We start from the raw sequence: 24,737 nt of genomic DNA on the forward strand, positions 1-24,737 counted from the left end.
AGAGTTTGCAGTGAGCACCCCCCTAACACTTCCTCTCCACTATTCCAACGTTTGGGTCCATAATTGCTCAACAATTTGTTTGGCTTCGTATGTTAACTCTCTTTTCAATCACCAGGTTCCAGATGCCACCAGGATGCTGGCCAGGCTTCCCTGGATTGAAGACCCCACCAATATGTCCTGGAGCTCAGCTTCCCCAGAGACACACCCTACTAGGGAAAGAGAGGCAGACTGGGAGTATGGACCGACCAGTCAACGCCCATGTTCAGCGGGGAAGCAATTACAGAAGCCAGACCTTCTACCTTCTGCAACCCACAATGACCCTGGGTCCATGCTCCCAGAGGGATAGAAAATGGGAAAGCTATCAGGGGAGGGGGTGGGTTATGGAGATTGGGTGGTGGGAATTGTGTGGAGTTGTACCCCTCCTACCTTATGGTTTTGTTAATTAATCCTTTCTTAAATAAAAAAAATTTTTTTAAAGTTCTCCCTTTATCAATTTAATTTAAAACATAGAAATGTTTAGATAAGGGATTTTAAATGCCAGCTAGTTCAAAAGTTGAGACAGCTGTGATGTTAGGTTTTTCCAGGTGGTGGGAGGGACTAGTCAGCCCTTCAGTGGAGGTGCCTAATACCTTATCTCAAGCTTTGAATTCCTGACACTCAAACAAGCTCACAGAGCATGCTGAGTAGCATGTAAGGGTTGGTCCCCTCTTCGTGAATGAAGACATTAGCTCTCAAAGAGAAAAAGAAATGACCAGGGAGAGCCTAAGGGCCTGTGTTCTCTCTCACCCCTAAACCTACCCCCACAAAAAAAGAATTAGGATGCTCTGTAACATACCTATACCAATTACTTGCCTGTTGGAATGGTGTGTGGTGTGCCTTTTAATTGATTTAAATACCAAAAATAAGAGTCACCAATAGAGCTATTTTCAGGTTGTTTTAATGGTATTAATAATTAACCTACCTGGGGTTAATATCAATAATTGGGAATCTTAATGAGATTACCCCAATTCCTGTATCATTGTGCAAAATATTGAATTCTTCTGAGGGATTTAAAAGAGGGATAAACTGCATCTTACAGAGATGAACCATCCCAGAAAAAACTTGACTCTTAATATTTAGTTATCAGGCCAGTTATGAAGTACCAGGTAGAGCACACCTGGTACCATGCTCAAGGACCCACGTTCAAGCCTCTAGTACCCACCTGCAGAAGGGAAGCTTCACAAGCAGTGAAGCAGCACTGCAAGACTCTCCCCCGCTCCTTATCTCTCATTTCCCTCTAAATTTCTCTATCTAAAGAAGAGGAAGGGCAAGGAGAAAGAGAACAAAATGGGAGGGGGGAAGGGATCCCATCACAAAAAGCCACCTATGTCACTGTTGGACTTTGACCACAAAAACAAAAATTGTGGGGTCAAGCAGTGGTGCACCTGATTGGGTACACATGCTACAGTGCACAAGCACCCAAGTTCAAGCTTCAGGACCCTACTACCTACAGTGGGGGAAAGCTTTGTGAGTTGTGAAGCAGTGCTGCTGGTATCTCTCTTTCTCCCTCTCAGTATCCCCTTTCTCTCAATTTCTCTGTTCTATCCAATAAAATGAAAAAAATAAATTAAATTAAGAGGCATTCTATTTCAAAAAGAGGTACTTGATGTAGGGTCATACAAATGATCCCACCTTAAGTCTTTATTTATTTACTTAGTAAAATGAAAGGGAGAGAGAAAGAGAGTATCACTCAGGCACATGGGATGCTGAGTTTGAACTCAGGACTTCATGATTTCAAGTCCAAAGCTCTAACCATTGTACCACTTCACAGACTATACCTTTTTAATTTTTAATGTAATTTATTTACTTATTTTTACCAGAGCACTACTCATCTCTGTGGTGGTGCTGGGGATTGAGCCTGGGACTTTTGGTGCCACAGATATGAAAGCCTTTTTGTGTATCCATTATGCAATCTTCCCCAACTCCCATTTTAACTTTTTTCTTTTTTTAAATTTCTTTATTGGGGGGTTAACGTTTTACAGTTGACAGTAAATACAATAGTCTGTAAATGCATAACATTTCTCAGTTTTCCACATAACAATACAACCCCCACTAGGTCCTCTGCCATCCTGTTCCAGGACCTGAACTCTCCCCACCACCACCCCAGAGTCTTTTACTTTGGTGCAACACACCAATTCCAGCCCAAGTTCTGCTTAGTGTTTTCTCTTCTGATCTTGTTTTCCAACTTCTGCCTGTGAACGAGATCATCCCATATTCATCTATCTGTTTCTGACTTATTTAACATGACTTCTTCAAGTTCCATCTAAGATGGGCTGAAAATGGTGAAATCACCATTTTTAATAGCTGAATAGTATTCCATTGTGTATATATACCACAACTTGCTCAGTCACTCATCCATTTTAACTTTTCTTTACGTATTTATTTATTCCCTTTAGTCACCATTGTTATTTTATTGTAGTTATTATTATTGTTGATGATGTCATTGTTGCTGGATAGGATAGAGAGAAATGGAGAGAGGAGGGGAAGACAGAGAGGGAGAGAGAAAGATAGACACTTGCAGACCTGCTTCACCACCTGTGAAGCAACTCCCCTGCAGGTGGGGAGCTGGGGGTTCAAACCGGGATTCTTATGCCGGTGCTTGCTCTTTGCGCCAGGTGCTCTTAACCCGCTGCGCTACCTCCTGACTCCCAAAATAAAATATTTTAATTAGCATGGTAGATGCGGTCCCAGAAGTGGCTCAGTGGATAAGGCATTGAACTCTGAAGCATGAGGTGCTGAGTTGGATCCCCAGCAGCATATGTACTAGAGTTATGGCTTGTTCTTTCTCTCTGTCCTCCTATATTTTTCATTAATAAATAAATAAAATATTAAAGAATTAATTAACATAGAAGCAATACAGATGTTAACTTGCTTTTTTATTATTTATTTTCCCTTTTGTTGCCCTTGTTTTATTGTTGTAGTTAATATTATAGTTATTATTGTTGTTGTTGGATAAGACAGAGAGAAATGGAGAGAGGAGGGGAAGACAGAGAGGGGGAGAGAAAGATAGACACCTGCAGACCTGCTTCACCGCCTGTGGAGCGACTCCCCTGCAGGTGGGGAGCTGGGGGCTCGCACCGGGATCCTTAGGCCATCCTTGCATTTTGTGCCACTTGAGCTTAACCCACTGTGCTACTGCCCGACGCCCTCCGTTTTAACTTTTTAAAGGCCTTGTCTCTACAGTCCAAACTGAGGGGGTTAAGGAAGGGTATAAGAACTTGAACATAGGAGTGTTGGAGCTACACCACAAAGCCCCCCCCCACACACACACACACACCCTCAGTCCAATTGAATAGAAGGAGCTGTTAAATGAACCATCTAAAATTGCCATTTCTATTGACTCAAAAGGTCAGGTACTCAACTGTGACTTTTTTTTTTCCTTCACCAAAGCACTGCTCAGCTCTGGTTTATGGTGGCATTAAGAATTGAAAGTGGATAGTTGGAGCCTCAGGCATAGAAGTCTTTTGCATAGCCATTATGCTATCTTCCCAGCCCTACAGTGATACATTTAATCTATCTCTTAATGAGTCATTCCAGTGAGCATCTTGTATGTTCTTGTCTTTTGTTATTTGGAACAATTTTGCAAAAAGCACTCTTGAATAAAAGCTTTTTCACAATAAAAACATAACAGAATTTTCTATCTGTGAATGAATGCCACTAACAATACCCCTCCCTCTGTTTTCTTAGAGTACCTACTTTCTAAAATGTCTGCTACAGCTCCGGGATCTACTGCATTTTCAAATACCTGAGGGAAAATGTGGAAAATAAATTAATAAGAGTTATCTTAAAATATAGAAACTGTAGATCACATCCTTCCAAATAATCAACATGTAAAATTCAAACAGGGGCCAGGCAGTGGCACACCTGGTTCAGTACACATGTCACAATGTTGTAAGGACCCAGGTTCAAGCCCCCAGTCCCCACCTGCAGGAAGGAAGCTTCATGAGTGGTGAAGCAGTGCTACAGATATCTGTCTTTCTCTCTCCCTCTCTATCTCCCCCATCTCTCTCAGTTTGTTTCTATGCAATAAATAATAAGTAAATGTTTTTTTAATTCAATTACATAATATTTTAGGATTTAATTAGTATCTTTAGTAGTTAAGGCTAACAAACTAGTTGATCAAGAGGCTGGTGCAGTGACTAAAGTGTTGAAAGAATGAGGTTCTGAGTTCAATCTCTAGCATCACATGTGCCAAAGTGATGCTCTCTCCTCATAATCAAATCTTCAAAAAAATTTTTTCAACAAATTATTATAGAATAAATGAACAAAAATTAATACAAGTACAAGGAAAATCTGAACTAGTTGAATCTGTCATGCTTAAAACACAACCAACTTGACTTAGCCCTACAATCTGCTGAAAACTGCACTTTTAACACCAACCTCAAATAATTTTTATGTAGTAAAGATTTATTTATTAATTTATGAAAGAGAAAAAAAATGGAGCAAGACTCAGGCATATGCATTGCTAGGGACTGAACTTGGGACTTCATGCTCACAAATCAGGCCACCTCCTAGGTCACAACCTCAAAGAATTTATCTGGGGCTGGGGAGACAGCATAATGGCTATGCAAAAGACTTTCATGTCTGAGGCTCTAAGGTCCCAGGTTCAATCTCCTGCACCACCATATGTCAAAGCTGAGCAGTGCTCTACACTTTCTCTCTCTGTATCTTTCTCTCTGGTAAAAATTTTTTAAAAATGTTTAATTATCTGTATACCTAAATAAAACACTTTATATACTACAGCTACTCATCAAATGCTGTCCAATAAACAAAGCAATTGGTTGTGGTAAAAAGGGACCCAAATTAAAATTCTACCTCCCAGCCCCCCAAAAAAGCAAACTACTAGTAGAAAATTTCCATACTACTGGGAAGTAATGCACCTGTACAAAACCTTTTGTAAGCCATGATGATGTAAAGGGAAAAGCAATTCACCTAATTTGTATGGGGAAAAAATTGTTTTTGAATTTTAAATCACTTTATGGAGGAAATAATGAGTAAGAAACTGTCACATGAGTACAGTTTCTTATCTGTATGGGGGAATTAAGTATTGCAGATACATATCACAGGGAAATGAGAGATTGTATACATGTGTCAACAACTGTATGGTAAACCATTAACTGAGAGAGAGAGAAAGGGCTACATTAAATCCAAAGTGTTTTTTTCTATTTGCTTATGTCAGGTAAATGTGGGGGCTCATTGATCTGCATATAATTTAATTGCTACTTTCATTTTGAAGATTCCAAATTACATAAATTAATTTTTTATTTTCCTATTTATTTTCTTATTTTTAGATTTTTATGCCTGGTACAATTTCCTGTATCAGCCAGAGCTGAGCAGTTCTCTGGTAAAGAGAAGCAAGGAGAAACAAAAAAAAAAGAAGAAGAAAGAAAGAAAGAAAGAAAGAAAAGAAACTGTAAGCTAGTTTCACTTTTTTTTTTTTTTTTTTGCCTCTAGGGTTATTGATGGAGCTTGATGACTGCACTACACGCCTGAAGCAACTCCCCTACAGGAGGGGAGCTGGGGGCTTGAACCAGGATCTTTATGCTGATCCTTGCGCTTTGCGTCATCCTTGCGCTTGTCCGCTTAACCTGCTGGGCTACCGCCTGGCCCCATTTCACTTTTCTATTACTACCATAAAGACAAAAATCCTCAGGGCCAGGTGGTGGTGCACCTGGTTAAGTGCTCACATCACAATGCACAAGGACCCAGGTTCAAGCCCCTGATCCCCACCTGCAGGAGGAAAGCTTCACAAGCAGTGAAGCAGGGCTGCAGGTGTCTCTGTCTCTCTCCCTCTCTATTGCCCCCTTCCCTCTCAGTTTGTCTCTATCTAATAATAAATAAATAAATAAATAAGTAAAACAAAAAATTTTTTTAAAAGACAAAAATCCTCTTCAAGTTTCTCTGTATTAGTGAAAGTAGGCATTAATGTCATCACAACTGAACTTTAGAAAGCAAAGGGACAAAAGTAGTTATATTCATATGGAGTCTAAAAATAACAAAAGAAAGGGAACATCTTATTTATTTCAAGAGTGTTTTGAAGCACAAGAAAAGATGACAGTTGTCTAGCCTTTAGCAAATTGGCATGTTGTGCTCATGAGATAGAAAGGATTGAGATAGGACTAAAATTAAAGGTGTACCAGACCCTTCACTCTGAACTCTACATCCCTGGAAGAAACAGAAGTTTTCACTGGAGTTTAATTTCAGTTCTAATTTAAGTTAATTTAAGAGTCTAATTTAAGTTCTGAATTAAATGATGCTTAATCTTTTTTTTTTTTTCAACCAGAGTACTACTCAACTCTGGATGATGGTGGTACGAGGGATTGAATTTGGGACTTTGGAGCCTCAGGCACAAAAAATTCTTGCAAGCGTCAGGAGGTAGCGCAGCGGGTTAAGCACACCTGGCGCAAAGAGCAAGCACCGGAGTAAGGATCCCAATTCAAGCCCCGGCTCTCCACCTGCAGGGGAGTCGCTTCACAGGTGGTGAAGCAGGTCTGCAGGTGTTTATCTTTCTCTCCCCCTCTCTGTCTTCCCCTCTTCTCTCCATTGCTCTCTGTCCTATCCAACAATGATGACATTAATAACAACAACAATAATAGCTACAACAATTTTAAAAAGAGCAACAAAAGGGAAAGTAAATATTTTAAAAAATAAAAAAAAACTCTTTGCATAACCATTATGCTAACTATCCCCACCCAGTGATATTTAAGTATTTACAGAAGTCTGCTCCTAATACAAAGGTCTCCGTGGTCCAGGAGGTGGTGGCATAGTGGATTGCACTACAGGTCTAAGGAGAAGAAAATGCTCTAAGTATTTGCAGCTAAAGAATAAAACAGATATTAAAAAAAAAAAAAGCCAGAGGGAGTCGGGCTGTAGAGCAGAGGGTTAAGCGCAGGTGGCGCAAAGCACAAGGACCGGCATGAGGATCCTGATTCGAGCCCCGGCTCCCCACCTGCAGGGGAGTCGCTTCACAGGCAGTGAAGCAGGTCTGCAGGTGTCTATCTATCTCTCCCCCTCTCTGTCTTCCCCTCCTCTCTCCATTTCTCTCTGTCCTATCCAACAACGACAACAACAATAATAACTACAAGAATAAAACAACAAGGGCAACAAAGGGAATAAATAAATAAAATAAATATTTTTTAAAAAGCCAGAGGCAACTTGAAGAAAATTGGAATATAAACACAGTTTATGTAAGAGAGTCATTTCTTTTTTCTTTTCTCCAACTTTCTTTTTTAAGAAACAGAAGAGTAAAAGAAATACTAAGAAGATGTATTTGTTTACTAATGTCCGAGTAAGGAGGTGATGCCAGGGATCAAACTCTAGACCTCATGCTTGAGAGGCCAACGGCACCAAGTCCCAGGACATTTCAGCACCTTTTTTTTTAAGATTTTTCTTTTTTTTTAATGTTTATTTATTTATTCCCTTTTGTTGCCTTTGTTGTTTTGTTATTGTAGTTATTGTTGTTGTCATTGTTGGATAGGACTGAGAAAAATGGAGAGAGGGGAAGAAAGAGTGGGAGAGAAAGATAGACACCTGCAGACCTGCTTTGCTGCCTGTGAAGCACACCCCTGCAGATGGAGAGCGGGGGGCTCAAACCGGGATCCTTATGTCACCGGTGCTTAACCTTCTGTGCTACCGCCTGACTCCCACCTTTTTATTCTTTTGGTGTTTGGACCTAACACAGGAGTAGCATAAGTTTCCCACTGGACTATATTTTGGACTATTTTTCAAATTTTAAAATGAGTCATTCACTTCACTACATTTTGAAAAATGTTCTATGCTATGTTTCACTAGTGCAGTTTTGCCAGGAGCAGCAACGGCAAAATTTTTCGATGATTTTGCATTGCTGGATTTCTCATAAAAGAATGGTTTAGCGGAGTCGGGCAATAACGCAGTGGGTTAAGCGCATGTGGCACGAAGCACAAGGACTGGCCTTAGGATTCCAGTTCGAGTCCCTGGCTTCCCACCTGTAGGGAGTCGCTCCACAGGTGATGAAGCAGGTCTGCAGGTGTCTATCTTTCTCTCCCCCTCTCTGTCTTCCCCTCCTCTCTCCATTTCTCTCTGTCCTATCTAACAATGACGACATCAATTACAACAACAATAAAAAACAACAAGGGCAACAAAAGGGAAAATAAATAAATAAACTTTAAAAAAAAAAAAAGAATGGTTTAGGGAGAGTCGGGCAGTAGCACAGCAGAAAAGCACACGTGGCGCAAAGTGCAAGGGCTGGATTAAGGATCCCAGTTAGAGTCCCTGGCTCCCCACCTGCAGGGAGTCACTTCACAGGTGGTCAAGCAGGTCTGTAGGTGTCTATCTTTCTCTCCCCCTCTCTGTCTTCCCCTCCTCTCTCCATTTCTCTCTGTTCTATCCAACAACAACAATAACTACAACAATAAAACAAGGGCTACAAAAGGAAATAAATAAATAAATACTTTAAAAAACAGCAAAAAAATAATAATGGTTTAGGGGCTGAGGAATACAGTATAAAGGTTCTACAAAAGACTCATGCTTGAGGTTCTGAGTTCACTGATTAAATCCCCAGCACCACCATAAGCCAGAGCTGAGTATTGGTCTGGTCTCTCTGCATCTTTTTCTCTGTATCTCTCTCATTAAGATCAAATAAATAAAATATTTCAAAAAGATGGTTTAAGCCTTCATAAAAGGAGATTAAAATAGATAAAAACTCAATTGGAAATTGGGGTGGTGAATATTGAGCTGTCAGAAAAGTCATGACACATTTTTGCATAGAAAACTATGGAAAATACATTGTGACTTTTCTGACAGCCATACAATGAATTCTTACCACCTATTAGCACTCCCAATATCCAAGTAGTAGAAATAGGTTTTTTTCTCTTCTTTTTTTTAATATATAAAATGGAAATATTGACAAGACCATAGGATAAGAGGGGTATAGTTCCACACAATTCTCACTACCAGAGTTTTGTATACCATCTCGTCCATTGGAAGCTTTCCTATTTTTTAAAATTTTTTATTATCTTTATTTATTGGATAGAGACACCCAGAAATCAAGAGGGAAGGGGGTAATTAGAGAGGAAGAGAGACAGAGAGACACTTGCAGCCCTGCTTCACCACTTGCAACGTTTTCCCCCTGCAGGTGGGAACCAGGGAACCTGGGTCCTTTTGCATTGTAATACGTGCACTCAACCAGGTGCACCACCAGCCAGCCAGCTTTCCCATTCTTTATCCCTCTGTATGAACCCAAGATGGGATTTTTTGAGTGTATGTCCCAAGGAAATGTCCACTTATTCCTCTCCTCTCTTATCCAGTCCACTTGTTATACTATAATAATCAACAAGCTCTGACCTATAAAATATTACACAGAAGACCAGCTCCCATTCTCAGGTCAAAAAGACAGGTGTTTTCTGGGTATCACCATGCAGGGTATAATCCTACCCTGGAGTGATATTGTCTGGGGCAAAAATCATTAAACCTACCAAAGTTAAAAGCAAAGTCCTGAAGCCTGGGAGTTGACACAGTGGTAGAGTTCTGGACACACTAGTATGAGGCCCTGGGTTCAATCTCTAGCACTGCATATGCCTCAGTGCTGCTCTGGCTGCTCTCCCTGCCTTCTCCACCCCAATTTACTTCTCTCTCATGAAATGAAATAAATCACTATTAATATTTTTAAATAGTGTGGGTAGATAGCATAATGGTTATGATAAGAAACTTTCATGCCTGAGGCCCCCAGGTTCAATTTCCTACACCACTATAAGCCAGAGCTGAACAGTGCTCTGAGAAAAAAAAATAATAATAAAATATATATATATCCCATCTCTAACTTCCTAAATAGAAACATCAAAGAATTGCCAGTCATGAAGCCATGATTCTAATGTGGGAAGAATGCTGTAATATTTTGGGTATTTATATCATGGAGAGGGCAGGCAATGGTACACACAAAACAGCATGTATGCTAGCATGCACAGAGACCTGAGTTCAAACCTCTGGTCCCCACCTGTGGGGTGGGGAAGAGTGGGATTCACAAGGGATGGAGCAGTGGTAGTATCTCTCTGTCTCTGACTCTCTCCTCACTCTCTAGTTCTGTAACTATCAAAAACGAAAGAAAGAGAAAAATAATAATAAAACCACCATTGGGAGCTGTGGAGTCGTTGCAGGCAGAGTCCCAGCAATAACCCAAGTGGCAAAATAAATGCATTGATATAATCATATTCATTAGAATGGAATCTACTGCCACTGAAGTTACATCAGCTTAGTATAACTTAAGGAAATTCTAGCAGCCTTCTTGTTTTGCAACAGGATCCCAGAGACTGAATTTAACTAGTATGGCTACAACTTTTCATTATTTTTCTGAGTCTAAAAAAGTCTGTGCAGCAAGGGCAAGGAAAATAGCACAGTATAGGGCACTAGATTTGCATGTCTGATAATCCCTGTGGTAAATTTTATGCAACTTTATCACCTCCAAGAACATTAAGGAAAAAAGTTCTCTCTGCTCCAGTTAGAAAGTATCATGGGAATTCCCAGAATAGAAAAACATCAACCAGAGTATTTAGCACTAGGTTGACAGAACTTGGCTCAGACCTGGGATGCTAAAGTTGTCTTCCACAATCATGCTTTTGCTCTTTTAAGAGCATGCTTTTTTTAAGGTACCTCTCTACCATGATTTGTTATTCAAAAGAATTTTATAAAATCAATTTATGGGGGTCGGGCGGTGGCGCAAAGCACAAGGACTGGCCTAAGGATCCCAGTTCAAGCCCCCAGCTCCCCACCTGCAGGGGAGTCACTTCACAGGCGGTGAAGCAGGTCTGCAGGTGTCTTTCTCTCCCCCTCTGTCTTCCCCTCCTCTCTCCATTTCTCTCTGTCCTATCCAACAACGAACAACGTCAACAATGGTAATAATAATAACCACAATGAGGCTATAACAACAAGGGCAACAAAAGGGGAAAAAAATGGCCTTCAGGAGGGGTGGATTCATGGTGCAGGCACCGAGCCCAGCAATAACCCTGGAGGGGAAAAAAAAAATCACTTTATAAGAACTAGATTCCTTCTTCAGAATCACTGGGTGGTCTTTAGATGAGGAATTTAAATGTTTCTAGTTAGCAAGGCAAGAGAGTCCAGATCACCTTCTCAAACCTCGTGCTCTGCTGAATCATGATGGGGAACACTGGGGGGAAGCAGATGGTCTCCAGGTACTGATTGAGGAGGTAGACCCCCAGGTATACATCTTGTTTGGCAGGAAGGAACACCCCTGGGCAAGAAATCTAGAAAACAAAGGGAGAGAGAGAACATGGTTTGGTTTGGTTTGCTTTGCTTTGCTTTTTTGTTGTTGTTTTATTGGGGAATTAATGGTTTACAGTCACCAGTAAATACGGTTGTTGGTACATATGCAAAAATTTTCAGTTTTCTGCAGAACACTCTAACCTCCTTCCCCCAGGCCCTCCCCTCCACAGTCTGCATGCACCAGAACCTGAAAGCCCCTCCCCAACCCCAGAGTCCTTTATGTTAGTGCAATACACCTTTTTTTTTAAGATTTATTTAGGGGAGAAAGAGGAGAGGAGAAGGAAAGGGAAGGAGAACTAAACCATCCCTCTGGCATATTCAATGCTGGCGACTGAATTCAGGCAGGACTTAATGTTTGCAGGTCTAAGACTTAATCCCATTAATCCCACCACTTCCCATTTGCTTCCCTTTTTTTTTAATCATCATTTTTAAAAATTTTTTTATATTTATTTTATTTATTTATTCCCTTTTGTTGCCCTTGTTGTTTTATTGTTGTAGTTATTATTGTTGTTGTCGTTGTTGGATAGGACAGAGAGAAATGGAGAGAGGAGGGGAAGACAGAGAGGAGGAGAGAAAGATAGACACCTGCAGACCTGCTTCACCGCCTGTGAAGCGACTCCCCTGCAGGTGGGGAGCCGGGGTTCGAACCGGGATCCTTATGCCGGTCCTTGTGCTTTGCGCCACCTGCGCTTAACCCGCTGCGCTACAGCCCGACTCCCTTAATCATCATTTTTTAAAAACTAGAGTACTATTCAGCTCTGGCTTATGAAGATGCACAGGACTGACCCTAGGACCTGAATTCCAGACATGAGAAGCTTTGTCCATGGCCTGGGAAGTGGCTCTTCAGTTAAAGCCTTAGATTCTCAAGCATGAGGTTCTGAGTTTCATCCCTGGCATTGCATGTGCCAGAGTGATTCTCTCCTTTTGCTCTCATAATGGTATCTCCTCCACTCTGAAATTTTATTCTACCAGAGCACAGCTCAGGTCGGGTTTACGATGACCCCAGGATTGAACCTGAGATCTCAGAGCCCCAGGGATGAGTCTCTTGCAGAACCACTATGCTGTCTCCCCCACTTCACTCTGCTTTATTATTATTATTATTTACTGATTTAATTATGATCAACAAGTTCATTGAACAAGAAGGGTACAATTCCACACACCAGGGAGTCGGGCTGTAGCGCAGCGGGTTAAGCACAGGTGGCGCAAAGCACAAGGACCGGCATAAGGATCCCGGTTCGAACCCCGGCTCCCCACCTGCAGGGGAGTCGCTTCACAGGCGGTGAAGCAGGTCTGCAGGTGTCTATCTTTCTCTCCTCCTCTCTGTCTTTCCCTCCTCTCTCCATTTCTCTCTGTCCTATCCAACAACGACAACAACAATAATAACTACAACAATAAAACAACAAGGGCAACAAAAGGGAATAAATAAATAAATAATAAAATAAAATAAACAATTCCACACACCAGAGTGCCGCATCGCATCCCCTTTTTCGCTCTGCTTTTTAAAAGGCTCTCAATTTCTCCTAAATCCCCACCAAAGAAGACAAAGGTCACCCAAACACAGGTATGCAATTAAGGGAAGATTAAAAGACGTAAACCCCATCTGTTCTGCAAAAACATCACCTCTAGCATAACCCGCTTACTGTCCCCCCAAAAAGAAAGGGCGGCTTCCCCGAGCGTGTCCGCCAGGTGTCACAATCATCCCGGCTGCCGCTCTCCCCGCCCCTGAGGATGGCCATACGGAAGCGGAAGAGGCGGCGGGGCCGGACGAGTCTCCGCTGGCAGGCCGGCCGGGAGCGGGGTCCGGGCCGCCCGCAGCGATGCCGAGCCCCCGCCGGAACCTGGAGGGCCGGCCGCTGTGCGCCTCGGCCGGGGGCGGCGGCAGCAGCCCGGGCAGCCCGGCCCACGGCGGCGGCGGCGGCAGGTTCGAGTTCCAGGCGCTGCTCGGAAGCCGCGCGCCCGGCGTCGACGGCCCCAGCGCCCGGCTCCGCGCCTCTGACAGCCCGGTGCCCCGGCGCGGCTCCTTCCCGCTGGCCGGCGCGGGCCCTTGCTCGCAGGCGCCCCCGGCCCCGCCGCCTGAAGAGGCCCGCCTGGACCTGAACCCGTCCTTCGCGGCCATCGCCCTGCGCTCGCTGCTGGCCATCGACCTGTGGCTGTCTAAGAAGCTGGGCGTGTGCGCGGGCGAGGGCTCGCCGTGGGGCAGCGCGAGGCCGCTTATGAAGCTGCTGGAGGTCTCGGGCCACGGCATCCCGTGGCTGCTGGGCGCCCTCTACGGCCTGGCCCGCAGCGACAGCTGGGCCGGCCGCGAGGTGCTCATGAACTTGCTCTTCGCGCTGCTGCTCGACCTGCTGTTGGTGGCCCTGATCAAGGGGCTGGTCCGCAGGCGCCGGCCCGCCCACAACCAGATGGACATGTTCTTCGCAGTGTCGGTGGACAGGTACTCCTTCCCCTCCGGCCACGCCACGCGCGCCGCCCTGGCCTCCAGGTTCATTCTCAAGCACCTGGTGCTGGCCATCCCCCTGAGGGTGCTGGTGGTGCTGTGGGCCCTCGTCCTGGGCCTCTCCAGGGTCATGCTGGGGCGGCACAATGTCACCGATGTGGCTTTTGGCTTCCTTCTGGGCTATATGCAGTACAGCATCGTGGACTACTGCTGGCTCACGCCACACAACGCCCCGATCCTCTTTGTCCTGTGGAACCAACAGTGACACTGCCTCGCTCCTTCCTGCACAGGGCAATGCTGTCGAAATAAACCAGCAGCCTGCTGGCTGGCCCCTCTGAAGACATCACTGGTATCTTTAGCTACCATCTTGCTGGGTGGCTTGGCTGGAGCATGGACTGACCACAAGCATATGACGAAAAAAAAGTCTATTACATATCAATTCAACAGCTCCTTATAGCCCAGAAAACTGCAAAGGAACTGCACCATGGTGACAATGATGTGGCTGTCTCTTAAAATGACAACAGTAAATTTTGTATTTTAGAGTAATCTTACAAGTCAACCTATGACTTGTAAACAGAACTTTGAAAAAGAAATAGTTATCCTATGAATTTATGCACAGATGAGCCACATCCTAGTGCGCTTCCTGAAGTAGATCTTAAACCGTATCTAAAACAGAGCTTCTTCCCCCTAATGTACTCCCTTTGGGGAGTTTTTTTTTTTTTTTTTCTTAATTCTGATTGTATTGGCAAGCCTTTTTTCTCTCCGCCCCCCCCCCATTGTCTCTTTCAGCTTGGCAGACTGGCTAGTGAGAAGATAGATTATAGCACCTGTCTTTCTTTCCTTCCCCTGCACCTCCTCAAAACATCTTTAGACAGTCCCCACTCCTCTCTAATGCAGTCTTTCAGCAGTTAGAAAAGCACTTGAAGAAGAAAACACTTCAAAGTGGGCCTAGCTACAGTTCCAATAAAAGGGGGAGGATGGGACTATGTAAAGCCTCATGTCTATCTAATTTATTGGTAACTCACAGCATGGTATGATGGGAAGGAAAAACTAAATTGCGGGAAGAAAAATCAGAGAAATGGGGAGTTTGAGGAGCTTGAACTGACTATATTATATATGCCAGTATCGAAAGAGTTTGGGCCCTGCTGGTAATCATCTGTACTGGATAAATAATGCTCCTCTATTGAGGTAATAAAAATGGAAAATAACTTGATTTGTTGTAGTGCCAGAGTGTGAGCTGTCTCTTAAATACAACAAGGATAGTCCTGTATACTAGAACTTTTTTCTTTTAGCCCGACCACTGCACAGCTCTGACTAATGGTGCTGGGGATTGAATGTGGGACCTTGAATGCCTCAGGCATGAAAGTCATTTTGCATAACCATTATGCTATTCTTTTTTTAAAAAATATTTATTTTATTTATTTATTCCCTTTTGTTGCCCTTGTTGTTTTATTGTTGTAGTTATTATTGTTGTTGTCATTGTTGGATAGGACTGAGAGAAATGGAGAGAGGAGGGGAAGACAGAGAGGGGGAGAGATAGATAGACACCTGCAGACCTGCTTCACTGCCTGTGAAGCGACTCCCCTGCAGGTGGGGAGCCGGGGTTCGAACCGGGATCCTTATGCCGGTCCTTGTGCTTTGCGCCACCTGCGCTTAACCCGCTGCGCTACAGCCCAACTCCCAACCATTATGCTATTCTCCAGCTCTACTCTAGCTTTTCACTTGGAATTGTATTTCCCATCTACACAGCACACTTGAGGTTAACATTATTTAACTGGAAATTCATCAGGGGGAGCTGCTGCCCTAGCAGTCACAAGGTCTAACTAACTCAATGTCCCTTTCCATTGACCTACTATTTATCATGTTGCCCACCCCAAATCAAAAGGCCAAAGACCATCAGATGCAGGGTGGACAATGCTCAAGTTCTTTGGCCAGGAAAGATTGAAGAAGAAATGTGCTTTAAATACTCTCTATGTGTATATCAGAAACCTTAATTGCCTGTGAGCTTACTGGCTACAAACATCTTAATGAGCAATAATTGACATTTATAAGTAAGATTAGGACTTTTGATCTGTCCTACAGAGGTACAGAGAGGAATATAGAAAAGGCTTATGACATGGTAGCTCTCATTCAGTGGAACTTTCCCACAACATCTGCCCAGGCTACTTGTCACTTGCTGAGTCCCCCAAGCTATGAAGCTCTAAATGGTTCTTAATTTGTTGAACTTTAAAGATATCCTCAAAATCTCGACCACATTCAGGCCAGATATTAGGAAGCAATATTACTTTACGTGGTACCTGCAGGTCTGAGTACTGGTGGTTCAAAAATCAAGCTCACCTTTTGTTTTAGTTTACACTTCTGGAATTCCCTAGTTCAGTTGCTGAGGCCCGAATTTGCTGACTTTTAAAGCACAGTTCACCACATGTTTTTGGCATATCCTAAGTATTCAGTTAATTATTCACTGAGGCATGCCTTTAAAAATTAAATATAAACAGGGGTCAGGTGGTAGCACAGCGGTTTAAGTGCACATGGCGCAAAGCGCAAGGACCACCAGTTCGGTCCCCTGCCTCCCCACCTGTAGGGGGATTGGTCACTCCACAAGCAGTGAAGCAAGTCTGCAGGTGTCTATCTTTCTCGCCCCGTCTCTGTCTTCCCCTCCTCTCTTGATTTCTCTCTGTCCTATCCAACGACAGCAATAATGACAATAATGGGCAACAAAATGGAAAAATGGCCTCCAGGAGCAGTGGATTCATAGTGCAGGCACCAAGCCCCAGTGATAACCTTGGAGGCAAATAAATAAATAAATAAATAAAAATAAAGTGGCCTGGGAGGTGATACTGAATTTGCAAGCACGAGGTCCCAAGGTCTGTGCATGTGCCAGAGTGATGCTCTAGTCTAGTCTTCCCTCTCTCCCTTCTCTCCAATTGTATGTGTATACACATCTATATACATATCTTCAAAAAAATCAAAATATAATTGTGGTCATAGAGATAACTAGTAGAGCGTAGGGCTTTCATGCCTAAGGCACCTGGTTTGAGCCCTGGCATCAAACATACCAGAGTGGTGCTCTAGTTCATTCTTTCTCTCAAGCTTCCTATCTAAAATGAAATAAATAGGGACTGGGGAGATAGTGTAATAGTTATGCAAAAGATTTTCATGCCTGAGACTAATGCCTGAGGTCCCATATTCAATCCCCAGCACCACCATAACCCAAAGCTTGAACAGTGCTCTAGTAAAAAAAAAAATTAAAAAATAAAAATATTTTTTTCATGTTCAGTGGGGAAGCAATTACAGAAGCCAGACCTTCCACCTTCTGCATCCCACAATGACCTTGGGTCCATATTCCCAGAGGGATAAAGAATAGGAAAGCTATCAGGGGAGGAGAGGGGATATGGAGACCTGGTGGTGGAAATTGTGTGGAATTGTGTACCCCTCTTGTCCTATAGTTTTGTTAATGTCTCCTTTTTAAAATAAATAAATATTTTTAATGGCATAATGCTAACCAATAGAACACTCAGCTTCTCATGAATACCTTTACACAATTATGAGCTGCTTCTTCTGACAGTGGGTAATAGCACAATTTAGTCTGGTCCTATTTGCTGTAAGCTAAATGTGATACATTCAGGAAGTTCTGATCATCTTTGTTTCAGAACTGCATGTATGATAAAACCACAGCATTTCTTGTTTGAATGGAGGCCAGGTGGATTTCTGTAGCTGCACCTATTGGCTTTATGTTTGTAATCCTGTCCAGTAGAGAAACCCCAGAGCTGGAGGCAAAGCTGTATGAGTCTCACAGTAATTGCAGATGGAAGAATTGGAAAATTCAAGTTGAATAAACATCCCCACAAACTGAAATAACAGTCACTCTGCCACAGTAGTCACCCCCACTTAAGTAGGATTTGACAGGAACTCACAATATAGTTGATGAATTCGTTTCCGTTCTGGAAGTGGTAATTACAAAATTAGAGCCACTGCTAAAGGAAATGGTTTGTAATTGGTTCACAGAAGAGACACATTATCAGAAAGTGATGGGACTTTGTAACATCCAGTTCTTCACCAGTTATCCAACCAAAGGGGTGGGTTTTTTGTTGGTTTGTTGTTGGATTTTGTTGTTGTTGTTGTTGTTTATTGGAGAGACAAAAATTTAGAAGAAAAGGGGACATAGACAGAGAGACACCTGCAGCCCTGCTTTACCACTAATAAGCTTTCTCCCTGTAGGTGGAGACCAGGAGCTTGAACCTATGTCCTTGCACACTATAGTGTGTGCGCTTAACCAGGTGAACCATCATCTGTCCCCCACCCTTCCAACGAGGAGGTTTTTAAATCCTTTCACAAATAGTTTTTTCTTAAACAGGAAAAGGAATCCTCCTTGAACTGAATAGTGGGTTATAATAACAAAACAACAAATGGGGGGGGGGGAGATAAAGCTAAGCAGCAAGTTAGTTTTAGGAGAACAAGAGTTGAAAGAGGTTAACCTGAATTAAAAGGTTAAGAAGGGGGTCAGACAGTGGTGCACCTGCTTAATTTAAGTGCATATATTACAGTGCTCAAGGACCCAGGTTGAAGCCCCTGATCCCCATCTGCAAAGGGGAAAATTTCATAAATGGTAAAGCAGGGCTACAGGTCTCTCTTTCCCTTTCTCTATCTCCCCCACCCCTCTCAATTTCTCTGTCTCTATCCAGTAGTAAATAAAAATATTTGTTAAATAAAAGATTAAGAAGTCATGGAAGTGGGTTCAAGCTCACAGTCACCACCTGCAGGAGGGAAGCTTCACAAGGGATGGCGTAGTGCTGCAGATATCTCTCTCTCCCCCTCCTCTATCATTACAAATAAATATCAGGAGGTCGGGTCGTAGCATAGTGAACATGGCACGATCGCAAAGAGACCCACATAAGGATCCCGGTTCGAGCCCCCGGCTCCCTACCTGCAGGGGAGTCGCTTCACAGGCAGTGAAGCAGGTCTGCAAGTGTCTTTCTTTCCCCCTCTCTGTCTTCCCTTCCTCTCTCCATTTCTCTCTGTCCTATCCAACAATGACAACATTAATAACAACAATAATAACTACAACAACAATAATAAAAAACTACAAGGGCAACAAAAGGGAAAATAAATGTTTTTTAAAAGACTAAAGTTATAAAAACAAATAAATAAAAATAAATCTCAGACACCAAGTTGCAGATTCTAGTATAATTCCATCCTGACCTCCCTGGGCAGATGACCTCTCACCAATGTGTCCTGGAACCCCACCTCTCCAGAGCCCTGGCCCACTTGGGAAAAATAGAAACAGGCTGTGGGTATGCATCAACCTGCCAATGCCCATGTCCAACGGAGAAGCAATTACAGAACTCCCACCCCTTCTGCACCTCTAAAAAAATTTTGGTCTACACTCCCAGAGGAGAAGAAATATTAGGGGAAGATTAACTTAAAAGACTCTAAAATCCAATTTCATCAGGACTCAGAGAGAGAAGAAAAAGAGGGAAAAAATAGGAAAGACATTTGGAAGTAATAATAGGTATGTGACTGGGGTCAGCGGTAGCGCAGTAGGTTAAGCACACATAGCGCAAAGCCCAAGGACCAGCATAAGGATCCCAGTTCGAGCCCCCGGCTCCCCACCTGCAGGGAGGTTATTTCACAAGCGGTGAAGCAGGTCAGCAGGTGTCTGTCTCTCCCCCTGTTTCTCCCCCTTTCTCTCCCCCTCCTCTCTCGATTTCTCTCTGTCCTATCCAACAATGACGACATAATAACAACGATAAACAAGAACAACAGAAAGGGGGTAAAAATGGCCTCCAGGAGCAGCGATTCGTAGTGTAGGCACTGAGCCCCAGCAATAACCCTGGAGGCAATAATAATAATAATAATGTGTGTGATTTAGGAAGAGAAGGCAGGACTATAGAAAAATGGGCAAAAAGGTAGTTTCATAATAGTCACCTCATATCTGTAATCTTGGGAGAACTACTGCAGTTCCCAGTGAAGATAATGGGGGAACTATGGTTCATAACGGAGCTATGGTGGTGGGAACAGTGGAATTGTAGACCCCCACCCGTTATCTTATAATTTTGTAAGCCAATATTAAATCACTATAAAAAAATCTTAAAGGGGCCAGGTGATGGCCAGTGCATGAGGCCCCAGGTTTGAGCCCCTGGTCCTCACCTGCAGTGGGGGGCAGGGAGTTTCACAAGTGGTGAAGCAGTGCTGCAAGTCTCTCTCTCTCCCTCTCGAGCTCCTCCTTCCCTCTCAATTTCTCTCTGCCTCTATCCTAAATAAATATTAAATATATACATGTTAATAAAATAAACAGGGAAGATTAAAGTAAAAAGTCTCGGGGCGGTGGGAATGGTGTGGATTCAAACCTCTGTTGGCATATACTTGTGTAATATAAAAATAAATTTTAAAAAAAGTCTTGGGGCAAAGGTACAATGTGTTCCCAAAGTAACAGGGTGTTACTTTGTTACGTGGGGAGCTGGTGGTGGTAAGGACCCCAAGCACTTAACCCAAAAGAGAACAGTGATTTGGGGTGTTGTGGGGGGGGGGGGGCGGGGAACACTCTCTTACCGCCCGGATCTGCAGTTCCACCACCACCTCCAGAGGCATCGTTCACTGCGTGGGCGAAAGGACCAGCGTGAAAAGATCCTTTTGTGCTGAGCCTCCAAACGGCTTCTCCTAAATTCCACCCCCAGGACACACGTTCCTGGCAGCTTCCCCGGCCCCCAGACCCCTTCATGCCCCCACCTCCCCCCCTAGCCCAGCCCAGGTCCCTCCCACCCCCACGGCTCTCACACGACCCCTGGCCGAGTCCAGACTTCCAGAAGGCAGAGGCCGGCGTTGCCATGGACGCTCAAACCCGTGAGCTTCCATTCTGGAACGCCCAGCACCGCGCGCCCCTGTGCGCGCCCCCGGCTGCGGGAGGCTCGGCACCTGCATCTGCAGATGGTCGGTGCCACCAAGTAAGGTCTCTAGTTTCTCCCTCTCCTGTTCCGCTCTCTCTTTTTTAGTGATTTAATAATTATTTACAAAATTATAAAGATAATATGGGTATAATTCCATAACGTTCCCACCACCAGAGTTCTGTGTCCCTATCCCCTCAAATGGAAACTGCAGTAGTTCTCCCAAGGTACAGACAATGGTTGACTTTAAGTAACTATATATATATTTTGCCTCCAGGGTAATTGCTGGGGCTCTCTCGGTGCCTGCACTAAGAATCAACTGCTCCTGGAGGCTAGCTATTCTTTTCCCTTTTTGTGCCCTTGTTTTATCATTGTTGCGGTTATTATTATTGTTGTTATTGATGTCATTGTTGGATAGGACAGAGAAATGGAGAGAGGAGGGGAAGACAGAGAGGGGGAGAGAAAGATAGACACCTGCAGACCTGCTTCACCTCTCGTGAAGCAACTCCCCTGCAGGTGGGGAGCCAGGGGCTCCAACCTGGATCCTTGCACCAGTCCTTGCGCTTCGCGCCATGTGCGCTTAACCCACTGCACTACCACTGGAGAAGCATGGGCAGGGTCTCACGGATGAAAGGGGGCACTTCTCATTTTTAATTAATTAATTAATCTATTTATTTATTTATTTATTGGATAGAGACAGAGAAACTGAGATGGAAGGGGGAGATAGGGAGTGAGAAAGAAACACCTGCCCCACTCTTTCACCACTCCTGAAGCTTCCCCTCCTGTCTGATGCTTCCCCTCCTGCCTGGTCCAAGAACCTGAGTCATTGCACATAGTAACATGTGCATCCAATCGGGCACCACTACCCTATCTGTCTGTTTCTCTCTCCATTTCTCTCTCTCTCTCTCTCTCTCTCTCCATTAATTAATTGAAGAGAGAAATCAACAGGAGGAGGAGAGACAGAGAGAAAGAGAGAGAGACCTGCAGCACTGATTCACTTCCCCCCTGCAGGTGGGGACCAGAGGCTTGAACCCAGTCCTTGCTCGTGGTAACATGTGCACTCAGCCCAGTGCACCATCACCTTACCACCCTGCCACACCTGTAGTTCCTTTTTTTTTCTTTTTTTTTTTTCTTTTTTTTACCAGAGCACTGATCAGTTCTGGCTTATAGTGGTGCAGGGGATTGAACCTGGGACTTTGGAGCCTCAGGGATGAGAGTCTTTTTGCATAATCATTATGCTATCTATCCCTGCACCTCTAGTTCCCTTTTCTTTTTTCTTTTTTTTTTTTAATTTTAACCAACGAATTTGAGTCCTGACTTTTGGCGGTGTCAAGAATTGAACCTGGGACCTGGGAAACTCTTGAATGAAAATTTATTATTATTATTATTATTACTATTATTTACTTAATGAGAGAGATACCAGAGCACTGCTCAGCTTTGGTTTATGGTGGTGCTAGGGATTAAACCTGGGGCCTCAGAGCCTTGAGCATTGAAAGTCTTTTGCAAAACCATTATGCTATCTCCCCAGGCCACATAAAAATCTTTTTTTGCATAAAAATGTGACTTCTTACCCCTGCCCCTTCCCATTTCTCCTACCTTTTTCATCAACTCTGTTACTAAACACTATTATAAAATGTTTAGTGTCTATTCTATAAGTGGACTGTGGTCATAGCCCCCATTTATTTGTTTATTTAGAGACAGAGAAGGCAGAGAGAGAGAACTTCCTTCAGTGTTGTGGGTGCCAGGGTTGAACCTGGATCACACATATGGAAAAGCAGTGCACTATTCCAGTGAGCATTTTGTCTGCCCTATTTTATTTTTTTATCAGGGATTTAGTAGTGATATGTGTAAGTTCCATGACACTTCCACTACCAAAGTTCTTCGTGCCAACCCTAACCCATCCAGTACAACCACCACAGTTTTCCCAAGTCCTAAAGACTGGTTGGTGACTTTTATTATTTTATTTTAGCAAGCTCATATGTTTCATATTTTCTATATTCTATATATGAGTGAAACCGTCTGGTCATTGTCATTCAGTTCCTTACTTCACTAAGCATTATTACTTCCAGTTCCTTCCATTTTGTCCTGTTTGCATTCATTTTATCTTTTTTATTTTTATTTATTTATTTGTTAGAGACAGCCAGAAATTGAGAGGGAAGGGGGTGATAGGGAGAGAGACGGAGAGACACCTGCAGCACTGCTTCACCACTCATGAAGTTTTCCCCTGGCAGGTGGGGACCAGAGACTCAAACCTGTGTCATTGCAAACTGTAACATGCACACTCAACCACGTGCGCCACCACCCTGCCCCACATTCATTTTATCTTAATATCAACCTTTATCCTAATATCAATATCAATATTTACTCTATCCAATAGTTGCCCTATAACTTTTACGTGTATTTATTTATTATAAGAGCACTGCTCAGCTCACACATGTCATGGTAAGGATGATTAAACCTGGGGTTTTGGGGAGTCGAGTGGTAGTGCAGCGGGTTAAGCGCTTGTGGCCCAAAGCACAAGGACCAGCATACAGATCCTGGTTCAAGTCCCTGGCTCCCCACCTGGGAGTCGATTCACCAGCAGTAAAGCAGGTCTGCAGATATCTATCTTTCTCTCTCCCTCTCTGTCTTCCCTGCCTCTCTCCATTTCTCTTTGTCCTATCCAACAATGATGACATCATCAACAACAACAATAACAACTATAACAACAACGAAAAACAACAAGGGCAACAAAAGGGAAAATAAATAAATAAATAACATTTAAAAACCCTGGGATTTTGCATCTTCAGGCTTGAGAATCTTTTTATATAACCATTATGCTGTCTCCCTTGCCCAGTCCCATTAACTTCTTTATCCAGTCATCTGTTGCTGGGCAAGCATTAGGTTGCTTTCATACATATTCTATTGTGAATAATGTCATAGCCCCTTTTCTACACCACTCTGATTACCAAAGTTCTGTCACCACCACCACCAACAACAACGACCACTATAATTCTCCCAAGGTTTTAGAAATGGTTTGACTCACCTGGTAGTTGTCTTTCACTTCCTTACTTACTTCACTAAGCAAATCACCTCCAGTTCTATCCATTTGTTCCCAAAGGACATAATATAGTCTGTTTTAATTGTTGAGTCATACTTCACTGAGTATACATTCCATACTAGTGGCTAGTTAGCCTATTTTACACTGGAAAAACCATTAGAGTGTTCTTATCTGACCAGCAGAAATGAAAGAGAAGAGTGGCTGCTTTCATCCAATGGGAAAAAAACCAGAGGGTTAATACTGTCTCGGTAAAAAAATCTTCAAAAAATAGTAATGTGGGGGGCAGGTGGTGGCATACCTGGTTGAGCACACGTTACAATGTGCACAGATCCGAGTTCGAGCCCCTGGTCTCCACCTGCAGACGATAAGCTTTGCAAATGGTGAAGCAGAGCTGCTGGTGTCTCTCTATCTCCTTTCCTATAACCCTCTGACTTCTCAATTTCTGGCTGTCTCTACCCAATAAATAAAGATAATACAAAAATCGTAATAAAAATAGTAATGTGTAAGGTTTAAGAGACCACATAAAGGTAATGCAAAAAGACTTTCATCTTGAGACTCTGAAGTCCCAGATCCAATCCCCTGCACAGCCATAAGCCAGAGCAAATATTAGTAATAAGCTGATAGTGCTCTGGTTTAAAAAAAATGTGTTTATTTTTATGATGTGTGTTTATTACTAATATTTGCACTGGAGGCTTATGCAAATGCAGAAAGATGACAAGAATTAGGTATTCATCTAGGTCACTGAAGCCCCTAAGCATGCAGTACGGTGAAGGAGAGTACAATTAAACAAAGAACATCATGTGTCTTCATCCAATCCCCAGTATTCTGTCTCTTTGCATCCAAATTCTTTTGCATACACAGTAGGCAGTTGGTTCCTACAGTATCCAGAACACAGCTTGTTATGTACTAATCACCCAGATTAGTACAGGGAAGTACTGGAACCACACTGACCCTCACAGGGTAAAGCAGCAGAACCAATGCTAAGACATTCTTGCATGATGGTGGAGGGGGACCCAGGTTGGGGGTGAGAATGTAAGAGGACCAGCCACATTTAAATCCAGTTGTGTGCTCCCCTGTCACTGCTCCT

General features: G+C 43.3%; 2 protein-coding genes across 12 annotated transcripts in view; one reads left to right on the plus strand and one right to left on the minus strand.

Moving 5' to 3' along the window:
- The window catches only part of SPATA6L (spermatogenesis associated 6 like), an 88,072-nt gene extending 67,479 nt beyond the window's left edge, over window positions 1-20,593 (minus strand). For 9 of the 11 annotated variants that reach the window (XR_009552049.1, XM_060199791.1, XM_060199796.1 and 6 more), the window contains exons 1-3: window positions 20,279-20,418; window positions 11,136-11,273; window positions 3,736-3,784 (exon numbers count right to left, since the gene is read on the minus strand). Coding sequence is in view for 10 of the 11 variants with exons in the window: in XM_060199791.1 (XP_060055774.1) it covers window positions 3,736-3,784; window positions 11,136-11,273; window positions 20,279-20,317 (226 nt within the window). In the remaining variant the exon portion in view is untranslated. Of the gene's footprint in view, window positions 1-3,735; window positions 3,785-11,135; window positions 11,274-12,912; window positions 13,061-20,278; window positions 20,419-20,503 lie in introns of those variants that run through there. The other 2 variants (XM_060199790.1, XM_060199793.1) reach the window with 2 other exon arrangements.
- PLPP6 (phospholipid phosphatase 6) lies at window positions 13,110-14,934 on the plus strand. The gene has a single exon (XM_007525731.3). The coding sequence runs from the start codon at window positions 13,110-13,112 to the stop codon at window positions 13,992-13,994; it is 885 nt and encodes a 294-aa protein (XP_007525793.2). The 3' UTR covers window positions 13,995-14,934.
- Window positions 20,594-24,737: the final 4,144 nt, after the last annotated feature.

Source organism: Erinaceus europaeus, chromosome 10, assembly GCF_950295315.1.
Source record: "Erinaceus europaeus chromosome 10, mEriEur2.1, whole genome shotgun sequence".
Classification (NCBI taxonomy): Eukaryota; Metazoa; Chordata; class Mammalia; order Eulipotyphla; family Erinaceidae; genus Erinaceus; species Erinaceus europaeus.

Coding starts and splice junctions, on each gene's coding strand:
- PLPP6 (XM_007525731.3), top strand. CDS start 13,110: ATGCCGAGCCCCCGCCGGAACCTGGAGGGCCGGCCGCTGTGCGCCTCG.